At 45.1% G+C, this 21,295-nt stretch overlaps 2 protein-coding genes across 2 annotated transcripts in view; both read right to left on the reverse strand.

Annotated features, from left to right (window-relative positions):
• Window positions 1-17,209, reverse strand: part of LOC143955402 (uncharacterized) — a 37,259-nt gene extending 20,050 nt beyond the window's left edge. The window contains exons 1-8 of the mRNA XM_077465456.1: window positions 15,760-17,209; window positions 15,365-15,642; window positions 13,675-13,815; window positions 13,411-13,554; window positions 13,145-13,286; window positions 7,935-9,152; window positions 3,343-4,754; window positions 455-549 (exon numbers count right to left, since the gene is read on the reverse strand). Coding sequence (XP_077321582.1) covers window positions 455-549; window positions 3,343-4,754; window positions 7,935-9,152; window positions 13,145-13,286; window positions 13,411-13,554; window positions 13,675-13,815; window positions 15,365-15,642; window positions 15,760-15,790 — 3,461 coding nt within the window. The 5' untranslated portion in view covers window positions 15,791-17,209. The remainder of the gene's footprint in view (window positions 1-454; window positions 550-3,342; window positions 4,755-7,934; window positions 9,153-13,144; window positions 13,287-13,410; window positions 13,555-13,674; window positions 13,816-15,364; window positions 15,643-15,759) is intronic.
• LOC143955184 (uncharacterized) overlaps window positions 1-21,295 on the reverse strand; it is a 230,861-nt gene that overhangs the window by 195,835 nt on the left and 13,731 nt on the right. The window lies entirely within an intron of this gene.

Consider the following 21,295-nt stretch of genomic DNA (forward strand, 5'->3'; position numbering starts at 1 on the left):
ACCACCAAAAATTGGTGGGGAGAGGAGTACAACCGTTTAAACACTTTGGAGAGGAAGGGAACCTGGTTGGTGTTGGGTGCATAAATATTGCATAAAGTTAGGTTGGACCCCTTCCACGCGCCCCGCAAAATAAGGTAGTGGCCCAGTGGATCTGCATATTGTGAATGTAACTGGAAGGGGGAGCCTTGTTTAAAAAGGATCGCTACGCCAGCCCGTTTGCGTGTGTTGGAGGCTAGGTACGTCTGTGGGAAGTGTCTGTGGGCAAACGACAAGGTGCCTGACTTCAGGAGGTGAGTCTCCTGGACGAAGATAATGTCTGCCTTTGAGCGCTTGAACTCACGAAGGGCCAGACTACGTTTAATATTTGAGTTCAGGCCCTTTTACGTTTAACGACAGAATCTCAATCATGGTGGAGACCAAAAAGAGAACACAAAACATTGCTTACCCCACCTACCGCTCCCGGACCAGAGTGGCGGAGGTTCCTGCCAGAAATCCATCCAAGGGAGCCCGGAGTGTAGGGTCGGAGCAAACCGGAAGGAGTCCAAGTCTCTAGGTAAGAAGGCGTCCAAAGAAATATGAGAGAAAGAAAGCAAAGAGAAGGGGAGGCTGAGCTCCAGAAAAGAGAGAGAAAACATAACAATAAACCAAACAAATGGCGTACTAGCAATCAATAGCAACACAGCCGACATAAATACGCCAGCATGTAATCCACCTAAAACCGGTGGCATTGAGGGGCTTCCCGAGGGGCCCTCTCGCACGGGCGCGAATACTTCACGCCCGCCGAAAGGTGGCCTAACTAGCAAAATCGCCAGATAGGGGGCCAGTCGGGAAACTCCGAGGGGGGTGAAATAGATGAGCAAGGAAGAGATACACAACTCCCTGGCCTGCCTACAGATAAAGCTAAAACACAAAAAAGAGGATAGGGGCCGGCACCTGGCCCAAGCAGCATGTGATGGGCTGCACCTCACTTACCCCCCTTAGTTAAGCCCCAACCTCAGTCCCACCCAGCCAAACAAACAAACCGCAGAACCAGGGAACAGTTCAACAGGATGGCAGTCCCCCCGGGGGAGAACTAGGAAAGTTGGGGAAAAACCAGAGGGGCCCAGGACCGCACACCAGAGCATAAAGGGGTCCTCCGAGCCGGCGCCCCCCAAGAGGAGCGTCGGCAGAGGAGGACCCTCAACAGAACAGCTCCAAGTAAAACAACTCCCACCCGCGGGGTAATGGGCTTGGTAAGGGCATCCCACAGTAAAAAGACAAAAAAAGAACAAAAACCAAATGATAACCAGCAACGCTGACAGCCCCCCCCAGGACAGCACCCCCCTTGAGGGGGGACCGCCCCAGGAGGGGAGGGCTCACAGCGTCAAATCCCAACATAAACCCACTAAAGGTCCAGCGTTAAGAAGGCAACAGGCAGTCCATAGTACAAGTTCCAGGATATAATGATGACCATGCTAAGGGCCTAAGCCCGTCGTCCCCGGGACGATGGGGGGGTTCCAGCCGGACCGGGACCCACACGTTTTCGACCCACTACCTGGGTCCAAGGAACTGGACGTGGCGGCGGGACCGGGAGAGGCTCCCAGCCGGGAGTGGGAGGGACGGGAATGTCCAGGTCTCTGCAGAAAGACTGGAGTTCTTCTGGGAATCGGAGCGTTGTAGATCTCCCATCTTTCTTGGCCGTGAGACTAAAAGGAAAGCCCCAATGATAACGGAAGTCATTGTCACGCAATAGGGACAAAAGAGGTTGCAGGGAACGCCGTTGCTGGAGAGTTAGCCATGACAGGTCTGGGAAGAGTTGAATGGAGGCTCCATCAAAATCAATAGCGTGCATGTTGCGGGCCTTTCTCATAATCTCTTCTTTAAGAGAGTAATTATGGACTCTACAGATCACATCGCGTGGTTTAGAACCCGGTCCCCGCGGTCGGAGAGCTCTATGGGCCCGATCAAGCTTGATCTTTTGGCGTTCCGGGCGGCCTAGGATATTGTTGAAGATGGCTTGAAGCGTGATGGATAGGTCCTCATCTTGAGTCGCTTCTGGGAGGCCGCGGACTCTAATGTTATTCCGCCGGCCCCTGTTATCTAGGTCCTCAAGATGGCGCTGAAAGTCGCGGAGGGTACTCGCCTGCGAAGCCAGCTGGGAGTGGATGTGGGAGATCTCAAGTTTAGTGCCCTCATTCTCATCTTCCAAGGAGGACACCCTGGTAGAAAGATGGTGCAAGTCCGTACGTAGCATACTAATCTCAGACCTGCAAGTTTCACGGACCTCTTGGATAAGCATACGAAAATCTTGCTTCGTGGGCATACAACGAACGTAGTCTCTCCACAAGGTGCACGGTTCAGGATCAGAGTCACCATCCTGAGGATCCCCCTGCAGGCCCGCAGGAGCAGCCCGAACTGCACCAACCCCCGGGGTCGATGGGCTAGGGGGAGGGCGACGAGGCAATTGAGCCGAGGGACCATGGGTCTGACCTGGCAGGTGGAGAGGTTCAGGGTAGTCCATAGGCCGCGATGCCCCGGAGTGAGCCCTAGGCTGAGACCGCGGTCCGTGGAGGGGCTCTGGGGGTGCAGATGGTGTCCTGGTTCCCTGGGACCGCTGAGAGAGGGGGCACGGATCCCATGCTGGAGTGGGGGAGTCCCATGATGAAGCAGAGTGGGATGAGAGATCCGGCCGCCCTTGAGTGGGTGACACAGGAGCAAGCAGGCAGGGGGGGGAATGACTGGGACAGGCTGTCAGGTGGATGGGCTCCAAGTAATGACCCCTCTCCCCCGCGGGTATGAGGGGGATAGTCAGTGGCATAGCCAGTGTTCTCACCTCCATCCATGCAGTCAGCATTCGGGGCACCAGGTCCTGTAGAAAAGCCTGAAGAGAGCACTGCCTGTGTCGTGTGGGATAGGAGCTGTTGCGCCGGCCGGCCGTCCCCTCGGTAGTCTCCCGCGGAGGATACACGTGCAGCGCGGGGATGAAGAGTGCCATCCGTGCCTCCCGCGGACATCGGGAGCCCCCCCGAATCACAGCCCGCATCGCCAGGCCCTTCGGATAGGCGCGATGCAGGGGAGCTTGCCGTCGGCGCATCCGCCGGCGCCATCTTGGCCTCGTGGTGTCCCGCTGCCTCCGGGCTAAAGTATTCCGTAATGAGCGGCGGAGGGGCCACGGAGGACCGCGTACTCAGTCCCTGAGAGCTGGGCTCCCTGTGGCGCTTCTGCTTGCCCATATTCAGCTGAAAAAGGTGCCGGCAATTAGTAATACAGGCAGGCCAGGAGAGGAGCTTCAGTGCCGTGCGTCTCTCCTCGCTGCCATCCAGACCACGCCCCCTCAGGCTTGCTCTTTTAATGAAAGATCTACCGCACTCTGAAAAACGAATGCTCGCCTGTGTGTTTTCTCTGGTGTTTATCAAGGTTACCTTTCTGAGTGAAAGATTTCCCGCACTCCGAACATGAAAAGGGACGCTCACCCTTGTGAATTCTTAGGTGTTTATCGAGGTCAACTTTCTGAATGAAAGATTTCTCGCACACTGAACATGAATAGGGACGCTCACCCGTGTGAATTCTCAAGTGTCTAGCAAGACTCGTTTCATTAGTAAAGGATTTCCCGCACTCTGAACATGAATAGGGACGCTCACCCGTGTGAATTCTCAAGTGTCTCACAAGGCTGGCTTTTTTATTGAAGGATTTCCCGCACTCTGAACATGAATAAGGACGCTCAACCGTGTGAATTTTCTGATGTCCAGAAATGTCAACTTTCTGAGTGAAAGATTTCTCGAGCTCTAAACATGAATAGGGACGCTCCTCTGTGTGAATTCTCTGATGCTTCACAAGGTTTCCTTTCAGAGTAAAAGATTTCCCACACTCTGAACATGAGTAAGGTTGCTCAACTGTGTGAATTCTCTGATGTTTAACAAGGTCCCCTTTATGAGTGAAAGATCTCCCAGACTCTGAACATGAATAAGGGCGATCGCCCGTGTGAATTCTCTGGTGTCTAAGAAGTACCCGTTTCTCAGTATAAGATTTTGCGCACTCTGAACATGAATAAGGATGTTCACCCTTGTGAATTTTATGGTGTTTTTCAAGGACTTCTTTCTGAGTGAACGATTCCCCGCACTCTGAACAGGAATACGGACGTTCATCCATGTGAATTCTCAGGTGTTTATCAATGTGTCCTTTCTGAGTGAAAGATTTCTTGAGCTCTGAACATGAATAGGGATGCTTACTTGTGTGAATTCTCTGATGTTTCGCAAGGTTTCCTTTCAGAGTAAAAGATTTCCCGCACTCTGAACATGAATAAGGACGCTCACTCATGTGAATTCTCTGGTGTCTGAGAAGGGTGTATTTCTGTTTAAAACATTTGCTGCACTCTGAACAAGGCAAAGTGCACTCACTTGTGTGAATTTTCTGGTGTACAAGAAGTTTTCCTTTCCCATTAAAACATTTCCCGCACTCTGAACATGAGAATAGATGGTCACCTCGGTGATCTCCTTCATGGGGTGAGGAAGTTTCCTCGGGATTAGAAGGATCTGTTGATGGATCTGCAGTGTGAGATCTTACATGGATATTTCCAATCATAGTATGTGATTGATGAGAAGATTCCCCCTGATCAGAGGGATCCATTGATGTCTCCGGACAGGAAGGTCTGTGATGTATATTTTGTGTATTTGGATTTCCTCCTGGAGGATCCTGTGTGATGACATTATCTTCTGACTTACAATCAGCAGATAATAGAAGACGTCTCTCCGAGGAATTCCTGACATCACATCCATCTGTTGGAAAGAAGTAAAAAAAATAGAATAAATCTCAGTAGATGACAAATAAGTGGAGTTTTAGCTCCTCCTCCCCGTCGGTGGAATAAGTGGAAATGCCGATCTCACAGCTGGGCTCCTGTTCTCCCTCCAAAATCAACCAGAAAATTCTTCACACCGAGTCCATATATGATCTGCTAATTCTTTCATGTGATTGTGTATGTTACCTCAAATATTTTTTTTTATATGTGTGTTCACATACGTGTATTCCATAGATCATAGTCTCTATTATTTCAATGGGGCACTATTCTTCCCTAATACCAAGGATTGGGCATTGTTTACTCCTACTGGGCACAGTCTGCCGCCCAGAAGTCTAAAGGACAGTAAACTGGCCCTATATTTAGAAAGTTTGGAGACCCCTCTTCTAAACTGACTACAAAAAGCAAAGAAGCTGATCTGTTCTAGCGTGGTCAGTTTTGAAATCCTTTGGCTGGCCATTCAAGGGTACAAGACACTGTGCAGACACAAAGCATGCCTGTATGGGGCAGTTTGTACAGCCCCTCCCCCAACCAATCACAGCCTGCCTCTGACACGCACACCCCCTACCAATCACAGCCTGCCTCTGACACGCACCTCCTACCAATCACAGCCTGCCTCTAACACACATTCCCTACCAATCACAGCCTGCCTCTGACACACATTCCCTACCAATCACAGCCTGCTTCTGACACGCACCTCCTACCAATCACAGCCTGCATCTTGAACATGGCCCCTGCTCAAACACAGCCTGCATCCTCTCTCAGGCTGAACAGGCTATGGCATACAAGCACAGTGTGTGTCTGTACAGTATCCTGTAACCCTCAACCACAGTATCAAGGAAAAGAGATGCATTGATAGAAGTGGCATTAAAAAAACATTTGTTTTTATAGCTCAGTAATATAGTATCTCACAAAAGTGAGTACACCCCTCACATTTTTGTAAATATTTTGTTCTATCTTTTCATGTGACAACACTGAAGAAATGACACTTGTCTACAATGTAAAGTAGTGAGTGTACAGCTTGTATAATAGTGTAAATGTGCTGTCCCCTCAAAATAACTCAAAACACAGGCTGCATTGTTGGGCACGGGTGAGGCTGCACTGATGGGCACTGCTAAGGTTGTTGTTAATATTTCTAACTTAATTCTGCATAAAACATTTAAGTGTAATTTCATGAGATAATTTATGAGAGTGTGTTTAGGGGTGGAATTAGGGGCAGGACAGGGTAGGATAGGGGTTGGGTGGGGCAACTGGTGGCAAGTAACCCTTGAGGCCTGGCTAGTAGGTCAGGACTTGACATTCTGAGCCCTAGCCTAGGCAATTTTTATGTAGAGCAACAATTATTTTTTTCAGCTCCTCAGAGAGTACTTTGCCATGAGGTGCCTTGTTGAACTTCCAGTGACTAATATGAGAGAGTGAGAGCGATAACAGAAAATTTAACATACCTGCTCCCCATTTACACCTGAGACCTTGTAACACTAACGAGTCACTTGACACCCTGTGGCAACCTGTGAATCTCTGGTGAACTCCGTGCCCAAGAGGGTTAAAGCAGTGCTGGAAAATAATGGTGGCCACACAAAATATTGACACTATGGGCCCAGTTTGGACATTTTCACTTAGGGGTGTACTCACATTTTTGGCAGCAGTTTAGACATTAATGGCTGTGTGTTGAGTTATTTTGAGGGGGACAGCAAATTTACACTGTTATACAAGCTGTACACTCACTACTTTACATTGTAGCAAAGTATAATTTCTTCAGTGTTGTCACATAAAAAATATAATATATTTACAAAAATGTGAGGGATGTACTCACTTTTGTGAGATACTGTATATGCTGTGCATGGAGCTTGTATTCTATTTTTGGCTTTTGTCTCAGAAAATGCACACCATTTTTTGTTTCTGGATAACACCTGCCTGGTCTCTCTCTCTAAAATTGCAGCCTATTTAAAAGATGTACATACTGAGCATTGAATCTGTGCTGTATTTCAGGCTTTTGTCTCAGAAAATGCACACCATCATTTTTATTTCTGGATAACGCCTGCCTGGTCTCTCCCTCTGAAATTGCAGCCTAGTCAAAAGGCGTATATACCGAGCATTGAATCTGTGCTCTATTTGAGGTTTTTCTCTCAGAAAATGCACACCATCATTTTTATTTCTGGATAACGCCTGCCTGGTCTCTCCCTCTGAAATTGCAGCCTAGTCAAAAGGCGTACATACCGAGCATTGAATCTGTGCTCTATTTTAGGTTTTTGTCTCAGAAAATGCACACCATCATTCCTATTTCAGGATATCTCCTGCCTGGTCTCTTCGTATGAAAATGCAGCCTAGTGAAAAGGCTTACATAGTGGTCTTTGAATCTGTTCTGTATTTCTGGCTTTCGTTTCTCAATTTAAGAGGGCATATACAGTTTTCTTATACAGCATATGTTTCAGATGAGGAACATATTACTATAATTTATTCCCTATAGGTATATAACTATCAAACCACCCCCTAAAAACAAACTCAAATATATTCACTATGCCCCACTGTACTGTACACCATTTTGCTCCCTTGGAAATTTTTTCTGACGGATTTTGTCCGAAACATGTGTTGCATACACATGGCCGGACAAAGTTGTCGGAAAATCCGATCATTCGGAAAGTGGTGACGTTTGTTGCGTACGACGGGACTACGTAGAGGCTAGTAGCTAATAGCTTTGGTCTCGTAATTTGATCTGAGCATGTGTGGCCTTTTGTTCTACAAACGATCGGAAAAAGTCAGATCGGATTCTTTTTTCGGAAAATTTTAGATCCTGCTCTCAAATTTTTTCCGTCTGTATTTCCGACGCAAAAATTCCGATAGAGCCCACACACAATCGGATTTTCCGACAACATAATCTGATCAGACCTTTTCCATCGGAATTTCCGACCTTGTGTACAGGGCATTAATCATTCACCAGTTAAACATCACCATATCTTTGTCAATAGAATGTTTCCCACAGTCTGAACAAAAGAGGATTGGCCTGTGTGAATCCTCTGGTGCCTGAGAGAGTTTCCTAAATTAGTAAAACATGTCTCACACTCTGAACATAAATAAAAATGCTTACTTGTGTGAATTCTCTTGTGTCTAACAAGGCTTGTTTTCTTAGTGAAAAATTTCCCACACTTTGAACATGAATGCTCACCCGCGTGATTTCTCCGGTGCTTATCAAGGTGTCCTTTCTGAGTGAAAGATCTCCCACACTCTGAACATGAATAAGGACGCTCGCCAGTGTGAATTCTTAGGTGTTTATCAAGGTCAACTTTCTGAGTGAAAGATTTCCTGCACTCTAAACATGAATGGGGACGTTCACCCGTGTGAAATCTCAGATGTTTATCAAGGTGTCCTTTCTGAGTAAAAGATTTTTCGCACTCTGAACATGAATAGGGACGCACACCCGTGTGAACTCTCAGGTGTTTATCAAGGTGTCCTTTCTGAGTAAAAGATTTTCCGCACTCTGAACATGAATAAGGACGCTCCCCCATGTGAATTCTCTTACGTTCAAAAAGATCTCCTTTATGATTAAAAGATTTCTCGAGCTCTGAATATGAATAGGGACGCTCACGTGTGTGAATCCTCTGATGTTTCAAAAGGTTTCCTTTCAGAGTAAAAGATTTCCCGCACTCTGAACATGAATAAGGTTGCTCACCCGTGTGAATTCTCTGGTGTCCAACAAGGTCTCCTTTCTGATGAAAAGATTTCCCGCACTCTGAACATGAATAAGGACGCTCATTTGTGTGAATTCTTAGATGTTTATCAAGGTGTACTTTCTGAGTGAAAGATTTCTCGCACTCTGAACACGAATAGGGACGCTCACCCGTGTGAATTCTCTGGTGTCCAATAAGGTCTCCTTTATGAGTAAAAGATTTCCCGCACTCTGTACATGAGTAGGGACGCTCACCTGTGTGAATTTTCTGGTGTCTAAGAAAGTTACATTGGTGTTTAAAACATTTGCCACACTCTAAACAAGGGAATGTGCGCTCATTTGTGTGAATTCTCTGGTGTTTCATAAGTGCTCCTTTCCGAGTGAAACATTTCCCGCACTCTGAACATGAGAATAGATTGTGACCTCGGTGATCTCCTTCATGGGGTGGGGAAGTTTCCTCGGGATTAGAAGGATCTGTTGATGGATCTGCAGTGTGAGATCTTACATGGATATTTCCAATCATAGTATGTGATTGATGAGAAGATTCCCCCTGATCAGGGGGATCCATTGATATCTCCGGACAGGAAGGTCTGTGATGTATATTTTGTGTATTTGGATTTCCTCCTGGAGGATCCTGTGTGATGACATTATCTTCTGACTTACAATCAGCAGATAATAGAAGACGTCTCTCCGAGGAATTCCTGACATCACATCCATCTGTTGGAAAGAAGTGTAGACAAAATTAAAATTGACAGTATTTTACAAATAACTGGAGTTTTCGCTCTACCACCCCATCAGACATAGGTGGAAATGCCAGTCTCACAGCTGGGCTCCTGTCGCACGAGAAGTGGCTATAAAACACATCAGTTTTTATAGATCGATGATACATACTGAGCATCGAGTCTGTAGTCTATTTCTGGCCTTTGTCTCAAAAAACATGGACTGTAACTTTTATTGCTAGATAACACCTGCCCGGTCCGGTTTCAAAAGCATTGGGTCTTTTAGTAGCAGCCTCAAAGTAATGTTGTGATGGGGAAATTGCATATTTCCCTATTATTACTGACTCACAGTATCGAATAATGATTTCTAAACCTGGCTAAGGGGCCGTACAAGGAGGATGGTCACTTTAGATGACTTCATGCCATAGGAATATGATTGTAGACTGATTATAGTATATGGACAAGCCAGCCCATCAATCTCCTTTCAGGAATGTGCTATCTTCCTTATGCCGCGTACACACACGATCAAATTGTCCGGCGTACTTAGTCCGCTGAAACGCATTTCAGCGGACAATTCGATCGTGTGTGGGCTTCAGCAGACTTTTCCAGCGTAAAGTCCGGGGGACTTAGAAAGTATTTTTGCAGTCCAATTTTTCCGGACTTGGGTTTCAGCGGACAATACGTTCGTCAGTATGCTAGTACGGCGGACTAAGAATGACGCATGCTCAGAAGCAAGTACGAAAAAGGAAGCTATTGGCTACTGGCTATTGAACTTCCTTTTCGTACGTGCTGTAGATCATCGCGCTAGCAAACGCCGGACTTTCTGTGTGTCCGTGTGTGGCCAAGTCTGTTCGGTAGAAAGTCCGCCGGACTTTCCGCCGGATTGTTTGCCGGACTAAGTACGCCAGACAATTCGCTCATGTGTACGCGGCATTAGAAGGTAATTTTGCTCTAATGGGGTGGGTTGGCCATTCCTTACACACAAGTCCTATACTACAGTTATAACTTGGAACATTCAGTCTTGTCTTCAGAGCTTGCTATCATCCATGTGTCTGTCATTATCTGCCACGCTGCTCAAGTGGACGGGACTCTGTGGCGAAACAGCATCTTTGGTTACGTATTCCTGGTATATTTTCTATTATCTGTAGCTGTCATTACTCAGTTATATGTTATACCTTATAAGTATTTGTGTGATCTCTCTTTGCACATATTGAATACATCCCCAAAGCCGCAAGCCCTACATACTAATCTCCTTTCAGGAATGTGCTATCTTCCTTAGAAGGTCATTTTGCTCTAATGGGGTGGGTCGGCTATTCCTTACACACAAGTCCTATATACTACAGTTATAAAACATTCAGTCTCGTCTTCAGAGCTTGCTATCATGCAGGCATCTACGATCATCTGCCACGCAGCGCAAGTAGGCTGGACTCCGTGGCGAAACAGCATCTACAGTTAAGCATTCTTGTTATATTTTCTACTATCTGTATCTGTCATTACTCAATTAAATGTTGTACCTTATAAGTATTTGTGTGATCTATTTTTGCACATATTGAATACAACCATAAAAAGGTAACCTATCACGTGACTGTGATAAAATATGGTGGAAGTAGAAGGGACAGCCAACTTTACTGAGACTCTATGTAAGCAGTCGCAGTCCTTGCAGCAACTTCTGGCAACTAACCCTTAAAGCGGTTTTGTACAGAAAATTGCAAGTTCATCTTATTCAAATGGCTTTGGAACATAGATGCAGTTATGACCATTGAAATAAAATAATATGCAGTATTTACCTTTTATTTTTAATGTTTATGCCGACTTCCGGGCTCTCCTCCCGTGGGAGTAGGCGTGTTTATCGGCTTTGCAATGGTCCCTGGGAACTTTTTTTAGCTATTTCCCAGGAATCCGTGGGGGACACAGTCATGCCGAAATCTCGTGAGATTTTGGAAGGAGGATGCCGGTCACGTGACGAGGGCGTGTCCGAAATTGCCATTTTGAAAGTGGGCAGGCAGCTCTATCTGCCATTACCACTATAGCACAGGGCTAGAGGAAGGAAAACAAAGAGGACACTCAATGAGCATGTGCGAGATGGAGCGGTGGATGCTGGGAGCTCAGCGTCATCGCATCCAGGAAGTAAATGCCTGTGGGCTTCAAACGCCCACAGTGAAAATGGAAACCGCCGAACTGCTTTTTTAAAAGTTTTCCTTAGCAATGAAATCGTCAAGCCAGGGGTTAAAAAGACGCCGATCGTGACTGCAAAGACACCGTAGGAATCGCCCACCAGTGACACAGGTAAAAAAAAAAAAAAAAAAAACGGCAGCGGAATCCCGCTTTAACGTATTGGCACACTTGGAGCTCAAGCCAAATGGTCCCACTCACAATGTCCAGAGGCAGCTCTCCAACCAGCTCCCCCTCAGTGAAAGGGTTCCATATCCAGCTCAGCTTTCACAGGTGATGTCTTCCTGCAAACACACAGGCCGCCTCTCAGGGCGGGACCCCAGGAGGGAGAGAGACTCTGATCAGACCCCCAAATATTTACCTTCTCTCCAGCCACACCTTCTGGGCATCCCTCCTTGGAATTGGCCGAGGTCAGGTAAATATTCAGAGGCAGGCAGGAGCAATCAACCAGCAGGCTTAGGGAAAGCCTCAGCTGGGTACAGCAGAGCCAAAAACTAAATTTAGCCAGCCCAGGGTCCTGCCAGTGTAATTTTACTGAAATATGCATTCAGTAACCAGTTGTGCTAATATCCTGTTGAGCTGGATATAGCTGTCCCGGGTTGTGACAATCCTGAAGTTGCAGTGCACTTACTACGCTATACTTGGTGTATTCCCTCTGGTTTCAGGGTTTGGGGGTTCCAAACAACCCATTGGAAGCAATACGTTTAAGAGTAACATTGTGTATGTTCCACTTGTGATAACCATGGTTTTATATTTTGTAAGATTTTGAATAAAAATGTAATTTAAAATACTCTATTTGTAGTATTGGTGCCTAAAAAGTCCATATTCACTTGCAATCTACCAATTTGGGGTTTTGACAATATCGTGTAATCAAAAAAAAAAAAAAATTACAGCTGCCCCCATTTTATTCTCCAGGGTCACTGCTTTTAGATGTTTGGGGGTTTACCTGACCGTCCTAAAATGTGCATTTTAAATTGTATGCAAAAAAATGAAAAGAATTAAATGAAAATATGAAGTGTATTTAGAGGAATGGAGATGGACATTTCATATGGTGTACAGTATCTCCTCCTCATTTGTTGGGAACATGACGTTATATTGAGGAATGGAGATGGACCTTTCATATGGTGTACAGTATCTCCTCCTCATTTGTTGGGAACATGACGTTATATTGGAGGAATGAGATGGACCTTTCATATGGTGTACAGTATCTCCACCTCATTTGTTGGGGACATGACGTTATATTGCGGAATGAGATAGACCTTTCATATGGTGTACAGTATCTCCTCCTCATTTGTTGGGAACATGACGTTATATTGAGGAATGAGATGGACCTTTCATATGGTGTACAGTATCTCCTCGTCATTTGTTGGGAACATGACGTTATATTGAGGAATGGAGATGGACCTTTCATATGGTGTACAGTATCCCCTCCTCATTTGTTGGGAGCATGACGTTATATTGAGGAATGGAGATGGACCTTTCATATGATGTACAGTATCTCCTCCTCATTTGTTGGGAACATGATGTTATATTGAGGAATGGAGATGGACCTTTCATATGGTGTACAGTATCTCCTCCTCATTTGTTGGGAACATGACGTTATATTGAGGAATGGAGATGGACCTTTCATATGATGTACAGTATCTCCTCCTCATTTATTGGGAGCATGACACTATATTAAGAATGTCAGATGGGCCTCCCTTGTGGTCTACATTAACTCCACCTTGTAATTATTTAAATACATACTTTATATTCTTAAAGGTATCATGAAAATATTATTATTATTATTTTTTTTTGCATTTAGTGTTTATGACTTACTTGTGTCCACATGTAGAGAAGATTCCTCTTGTTTACTTTTCATATTCATCTCCCCCTCCTCCATAGACTGCTGATCTCCACTCACCAACGTCTCTTCTTCTTCCTCTTTAACTTCAGATTTGATGTCTTTACGATTTCCAGCCTTAAACCCAAAGAGGAAAAGAGAACATCTGGAAAAAGTTACTGCAAATAAAAAAAATTACATGGGCAAATGCAATCTCACAGTTTAAAATTTTATTTTAATTCTACTTCTCAGTCCCTTCTACCTGATCATGTGTGGAGCTGTGATCTTTCTGTATGGAATCCCGAAAATATAGAGGACCATCCTTCCTCATAGACTGCTGATCTCCACTCACCAATGTTTCTTCTTCTTCCTTAATCTCAGATTTGATGCCTTTCAATTCTTCACCCTAAACCCCAAAGATTTATCATAAAATATGTGGAAAAAGTGGCTGTCAATAATAAGAGATGCAAAGAGTAATCTTATAGTTTAAGATAACGTTCACGTTCCATTACTCAGTCCCACTTACCTGATCATGGTGGGAGATGTTGAGATCTTCTCGTATGGAATCCCGGGAATACAGAGGACCACCCTCCTCCATAGACTGCTGATCTACACTCACTAATGCTCTTTCTTCTACCTCAACCTTGATGTTTTTCAGTTCTTCACCCTAAACCCCAAAGACGACAGAGTACATTTAAGGCCACAGACAGGTCTTTTTGGAAAGATATTTTATTTCCTAAAAAAAAATCATAAACCATTGGTATTTGCACTGCAAATCTCTTCCAGCATTTATATAGTGAGGATTAGGTGTCAAGGGTCTTTAGGAACATGAACAACTTGCCAAACTTCCTGTTAAGGGCTTTCTTCCCATGTTTATTGAACAGATAGGATTCCCACATAGGGGTCTGGTGCATGGAGACATGCTGGCTTGGCCGGGCACGCTTTCAGTCTGGATCAGTCTTTATAAGGAAGTAAAATGTCTTCAGTAATCGCTGGTTGATCTTCCGTTCTCTAGTGATTTGTTTCTGTGAACCTTTTAGATTACTCTTGGACCTGTGTTCTGGTTGCATCCTGGTTTCGACCCGGGCTTGTTTAACAGACTGGCTTACTCTGCTTTCCTGTGTATGGCTCTGACTATTTACTGATCACGCTTATATACATCCACACCTGTTACCTGACCTTGGCTGTAAACTGACTATTGCTGTGACCTCCACCCTGCCTGAGACCTGCTGCTTAAAAAATGTGCCACCTGTCTGCAGCCACTGCTTCAGTGTCTCAGCTGTATACATGGACGTCTCACTTGACAGCACTCCAGTCAGAACATCCTTACAAGTAGTTCCAGCAGGCGACCCGTGCTTCTTTGAGAATGATACCTCCCGTTCCCACCTTCAGAGTTGCCTGGAGCTTAGCTGCTAGGGAAGCCCTCTCACCATTGGCCTCCAAACCAGGTATGTGATAACAGCATTGTTCATATGCTGCTCCTGCATACTCTCTAGCTCCAGGTGTCAGCTTGGCCAGTGCAGACCGGCACACATGTCCATGCTCCTTTTGCGCGCTATAAGCACAATGGTCATCTTGGGAGGGTGGATCTCTCAACTACAGTCAGCTTCAATATCAAAGGACCTGTGCACAGCTTCACAATCAACGGGTGCTGGTTAATATCAAAATATGGACCCAGGGTTGGAGGCTTCATCCCACCCAATACTCTACAAAGCCTCCAGGCTCCATATCAGGATTTGCCAATTCTGTATAAAATGAAAAGATTAGTTTTCTCCTAATATGACACATCCTGGAGCACCTCAACCTTCAAGGTTGAGAACCCTGGGTGTCACTAAACCCTAACTACACCGACACACAATGCAGCACTTTATACGGTATACAAAAAATGTAACCCTTCTGTCAAAGCCATCATTGGACAATTGAGATCCTTCATCAAAAAAAACTTTGCATGTGCTTTTCTGAAAGTAGAAGACTATTTTCATTCAATACATTTTAAGGAACAATCCACTTAGGCAAAAAGAAATACATTAGCTCGATATGCAAAAGACTCTCCCCCAAAACCTTTACCAGACTCCAGAATAGCCCTGTTCCTGGCTTAGAGACTTCACTAGGGGGCATTGGGTAGAATTTTGAACAAGTAGTGCCTCTACACATGGAGCAGAGGGAGGAGAGGAGGAACAAGGAACACGTTTCTCCTTATGATTTTTTTCATCTACCTGATCATGGTGACAAATGGTGTGACTCTCCTGTGTGTAAGTCTGGGAATACTGTGGACATCTCTCTGGTGGGTTTGTGTAACTGAAAGGCTCCCTCTTGACATTCTTAATAGTATCTCTGTGTCTTCTTGAAAACTTCATCACATCGACCTCATTATCCTCCTTTTTTATCTCTTCTTTAACTATATATAAGTAGATGTTGTGATCTTCCTGTGTGGAATCGCAGGGATACATAGGACAGAGACATCTCTCTGGTGGGTTCTTAATACTGGATCCATCTGTAGGAAACACACACAATGAAGGAATACATTATTTTTTATGTGTTTATCAGATGATGGGGGATCTAGGTGGACCCTCCGTACTGCTCTCTCCTTTACAATAAAGTCTCCTCTTACCCGGTGATGTGAGGGGCTGATTCTCCATCATGACATCCTTTTAGAGATCCTTGTGTCCTTCTAAATATTCCCACTCCTCCATGGAGAAATAGTAATAAAGGGATTACCTCTTTCTGTTAGGTCTACATTAGAAGAAGTTAGAAGTTAAGGTGACTTTAAATGTTCACCACGTAAAACAACCCATTCAGTTTAAAAAATAAAAGGAAAAAACATTTTTGTATAGATATTTAAAAAATAATTAAATACCTTTTTTTTAATAAGTGATCACATTCCCTCTGTTCGCAACTGCATAAGAGCTGGGGGGGAGGAGATGCAGCAGTACACTGATCTTTCCAGTGACAGGAGGGGGTGGCGTGTTAAGACAAGTCTGATCTTTGGAGGAGAGCAGCCTGAGTTCCCAGGATAGCTAGAGAACTGACCACAGTGTATTCTCCTGCTTAGTGTGGTCAGTTTTTAGTCAGAAAGCAATGGGACTAGCAGGAATGCCAGGGATTTCACATAAAGGAAGCAATACAACAAGAATAGGATATTTTTTCATACAAGTACATGGTACAGCGGGCACATATCAGAAATATTTGTTTTAGTAACAAATGCTTTAGGTCTTACTAATGGGAGACATGTCGCAACAAATAAATCAATATACATGTTTAAAAGGTTTTAACCAGTCTCTGCTTTATCCAAAACTAGAAGGAAACGTTTTGCTTAGATACACTTTACATTAAGAGACTCCCCATCCACACCCAACATCGTTCGGACGGTCACAGTGCCCGTTCGGCAGATTCAGAGAGTGCTCTGTTCCAGACTTTCTTTGTGACACTCTGCATGGATCCTATAACATTTCATCTCCTGCTGTGGGATGTCTGGAGTAGAAGACCTCCCCCGCCTTCCCGGTAGCTGTGATCATCCGAGGTGTGAATGGACCTGGCATTGAGATGGTTGTGTACAGCGATTGGCCACATGGGACGGGGGTAGCGAGGGTTTATCTTCTGGATGAAGTGGCAGAGATGGAGCCAATGGTTTTATTTCTGTCTGAGGTTTTCAGTTAATAACCAAACAACAAAGAAAAGTATGGGCAACAGCATCTGCTGGAGATTAAATACTGTAACAGCGTTAACACATTTGGGCCATCAAGATTTGAACGAAGCCTATTTTATATGCCTTTACATTGTTTTTTCATTACAACGATATGTACCATTTACAACAATGTTAATTGCTTTGTTCTCTTTTGATAAAATAAAACATTTATGGATAAAAAATAAAATAAATAAATACCTTAAGTCACAATGACTATGGCGGAAGAGGACAGCCATGATGTGGTTAATATAAAATATCTTATTACCTTTTCTACTGCCTGTTCCAGCAATGTCTCCTCTCTACCTCCTCCAACTCTCATCAGGCTCAGAACTTCTTTTCTCTATGTTTTATAGTGTCATGTATTTACCGTACATCACTTCCTGTCTTTACCTGACATCACTTCCTGTCTTTACCTGACATCCCTTCCTGTCTTTACTTGACATCACTTCCTGTCTGTGTTGTCCATTCACAATAAGTGAGATCGCCACCTGGTTGTGATTTCTCCAACTGCATCATTATGTTACATTTCTTTTGTTTTGTTTTTTTCTCTCGGCTGCTTCCTTCTCTCGTGATGTTGTGTGTATTATTAGAAATATAATATATCAGTTAAAACTGAATCAATGAAAACAAAATATGAAAAACAATCATTTGATCTTTTTGAAGCCCCAGATCCATAACCCAATATACCCAGATATGACTAGGGTTGCCACCCTCATCCCTTTAAAACCAAACACATATTAATTACCCAGTTTCTGTGGCTGATTAAGGTGGTAATTAAACTCACTTGGCACATTATCTGCATTAAATTATTCTCAGAACCTGTATAATTCATATGTGTGCAGGTTTAAAGGGATGAGGTGGCAACCATAGATATGACACAATACCATCTTTCTATATAACACCATACAACTTTGTATGTCATGGTGCAATCTCCCTTTATAACCCAATATACCTGTGTGCACCATGCAATACCTTTGGGGCGGGGAGAGAGATTACCTCATGAAATCCCACAGCCTGCTCCGACCTCAGGGGAGAAATTACTTCAGGAATTCACACAGCCTGCTCAGGCCTCAGCGGAGAAATTACTTCATGAAATCACACAGCCTGGTCAGACCTTGGGGAAGAAGATTACTTCAAAGAATCACACAGCCTGCTCAGGTTTCAGGGGAAAGATTAATTTAGGAGATTGCAGTTTGGTAAGACCTTAGGGGGGGAGAGATTACCTCAGAAGATCACATAGCCTGCTCAGACTTCAGGGGAAAAGATTACCTCAGGAAATCACAGCCTGCTCAGACTTCGGGGGGAGAGATTACCTCAGGAGATTACACAGCTGGGTCAGACCTCAGAGAAGAGATTACCTCAGGAGACCACACAGCCTACTCAGACCTCAGAGTAGAGATTACCTCAGACCACAAAGCCTGCTCAGACTTCAGGAGAGATTACCTCAGGAGATTACACAACTTGGTCAGGACTCAGAGGAGAGATTATCTCAATGCTTGTTCAGAGTTTAGGGGGAGATTACCTCAGGAGATCACACAGCCTACTCAGACCTCAGGAGAGATTACCTCAGGTGATCACACAGCCTGCTCAGACTTCAGGGGGAAAGAATACCTCAGGAGATTACACAGCTTGGTCAGACCTTAGAGGAGAAAGATTACCTCAGGAGACCACACAGCCTACTCAGACCTCAGAGTAGAGATTACCTCAGACCACAAAGCCTGCTCAGACTTCAGGAGCAGATATCACCTCAGGAGATTACACAGCTTGGTCAGAACTCAGAGGAGAGATTATCTCAGGAAATCTCAATGCTTGGTCAGAGTTCAGGGGCAGATTACCTCAGGAGATCACACAGCCTACTCAGACCTCAGGAGAAATTACCTCAGGAAAATCACACAACCTGCTTAACCACTTTCAGACCGGACCAATTTGCTGGTCAAAGACCAGACCACTTTTTGCGATTCGGCACTGCGTCGCTTTAACTGACAATTGCGCGGTCGTGCGACGTGGCTCCCAAACAAAATTAACGTCCTTTTTTTCCCACAAATAGAGCTTTCTTTTGGTGGTATTTGATCACCCCTGCGGTTTTTATTTTTTGCGCTATAGACAAAAATAGAGCGATCATTTTGAAAAAAACGCATTATTTTTTACTTTTTGTAATAATAAATATCCCCCAAAAATATATAAAAAAACATTTTTTTCCCTCAGTTTAGGCCGATACGTATTCTTCTACATATTTTTGGTAAAAAAAATCGCAATAAGCGATTATTGATTGGTTTGCGCAAAAGTTATAGCGTTTACAAAATAGGGATAGTTTTATAGCATTTTTATTAATAATTTTTTATTATTTTTTTTTTTACTAGTAATGGCGGCGATCTGCGATTTTTATTGTGACTGCGACATTGTGGGGGACCCATCGGACATTTTTGACACATTTTTGGGACCATTGTCATTTATACAGTAATCACTGCTATATAAATGCAGTGATTCCTGTGTAAATGACACTGGCAGTGAAAGGGTTAACCAGTGGGTGGCAGTGTAGGGGTTAAGTGTTCCTAGGGGTGTGTTACTAACTGTGGGGGGGTTGGGCTTTCATTTAGTGTACACTGATCTCTGCTCCAATCACATGGAGCAGAGATCAGCGTCACTAGTTGCTAGGCAGAATGGAAAAATGTTGTTTATACAGCATTTCCTCCATTCGGCCGCTCCGTGAGACGATCGCGGGGATGCCCGCGGCGATCGAGTCCGCGGGTCCCGCGACCGGACTCACGGGGGTCCCGACCAGCGCGGGAGCGCGCCGCCGGCGGCGCGCTCCCGATGGCATGGCGGCAACGAATATTGGACGTACATGTACGCCAATATGCCTGCCTGTGCCATTCTGTCGACGTACATCGTCGTGCGCTGGTCGGGAAGTGGTTAAACCTCAGAGGATAGGTTACCTCAGTAATTCACACAGCTTGGTCAGATCTTGGGAGAGAGATTACCTCAGGTGATCACACAGCCTGCTCAGACCTCAGGGGAAGAGAATACCTCAGATCGTCACATATCCTGCTTAGACCCCATGGTAGAGATTATCTCAGGGAAACACACAGTTTGGTCCAACCTCAAAGGGAGGGATTACCTTAGGAAATCATTGAGCATGGGAGAGATTTCTGAAAGAGGAAGTCAGAGGTTCCAGCTAAATATTTCACAAGGTTCCAGCGCTAACCAGAATATGTTGGGGAGAGGAGCAGCGAGGAATCCACATCTGAACTTAATCTCAGTGCACTGTGCTGCAAGGACTGGGCTCTCAGTACATCAGGTGAGCAATGGTCAGGAGGGGTACAGCTTTTACTGAAGAGGGTCCACAGACATAGGTGGACTCACACACCATGCTTAGGCAGGAGCACTGGCCCTCAAGGGTGGGCAACACTTGCAATACTGTCACCCCAGAGCCAGCTGTGTCTTCCTTTCCTACCATAGCCGGGACATCAAACCGAACAGCAATGGGCAAGTGCTTCTGATGCTGTTTTAGCTGGTGATATTGTGTTAGATTACAGAGCTTGGTCAGACCTTAGAGGAGAAAGATTACCTCTGAAGATCACAGAGCTTGGTCAGACCTCGGGAGGAGATTACCTCGGGAAATCACACAGCCTGCTCAGACCTCAGGGGGAAAGATTACCTCAGGATATCACACAGCCTAAACAGACCTCAGGAGCGAAAGATTACCTCAGGAAATCACAAAACTTGCTTAGACCTCAGGAGGAGAGATTGCCTCAGGAAATCACACAGCTTGGTCAGACCTCAGGGGGAAGAGATTACCTCAGGGGATCACAGAGCTTGGTCAGACCTCAGGAGAGATTACCTTGGGAAATCACACAGCTTGATCAGACCTCAGGGGGAAGAGATTACCTCAGGGGATCACAGAGCTTGGTCAGACCTCAGGAGAGATTACCTTGGGAAATCACACAGCTGGGTCAGACCTCAGGGGGAAAGATTACCTCAGGAAATCACACGTCCTGCTCAGACCTGGGGGGGGGGATTACCTCAGATCGTCACATATCCTGCTTAGACCCCATGGTAGAGATTATCTCAGGGAAACACACAGTTTGGTCCAACCTCAAAGGGAGGGATTACCTTAGGAAATCATTGAGCATGGGAGAGATTTCTGAAAGAGGAAGTCAGAGGTTCCAGCTAAATATTTCACAAGGTTCCAGCGCTAGCGAGGAATCCACATCTGAACTTAATCTCAGTGCACTGTGCTGCAAGGACTGGGTTCTCAGTACATCAGGTGAGCAATGGTCAGGAGGGGTACAGCTTTCACTGAAGAGGGTCCACAGACATAGGTGGACCCACACGCCATGCTTAGGCAGGAGCACTGGCCCTCAAGGGTGGGCAACACTTGCAATACTGTCACCCCAGAGCCAGCTGTGTCTTCCTTTCCTACCATAGCCGGGACATCAAACCGAACAGCAATGGACAAGTG

This window comes from Lithobates pipiens, unplaced genomic scaffold (genome assembly GCF_037356315.1).
Source record: "Lithobates pipiens isolate NorthernLeopardFrog02 unplaced genomic scaffold, aLitPip1_a1.2 Scaffold_35, whole genome shotgun sequence".
In the NCBI taxonomy this organism is placed as follows: domain Eukaryota; kingdom Metazoa; phylum Chordata; class Amphibia; order Anura; family Ranidae; genus Lithobates; species Lithobates pipiens.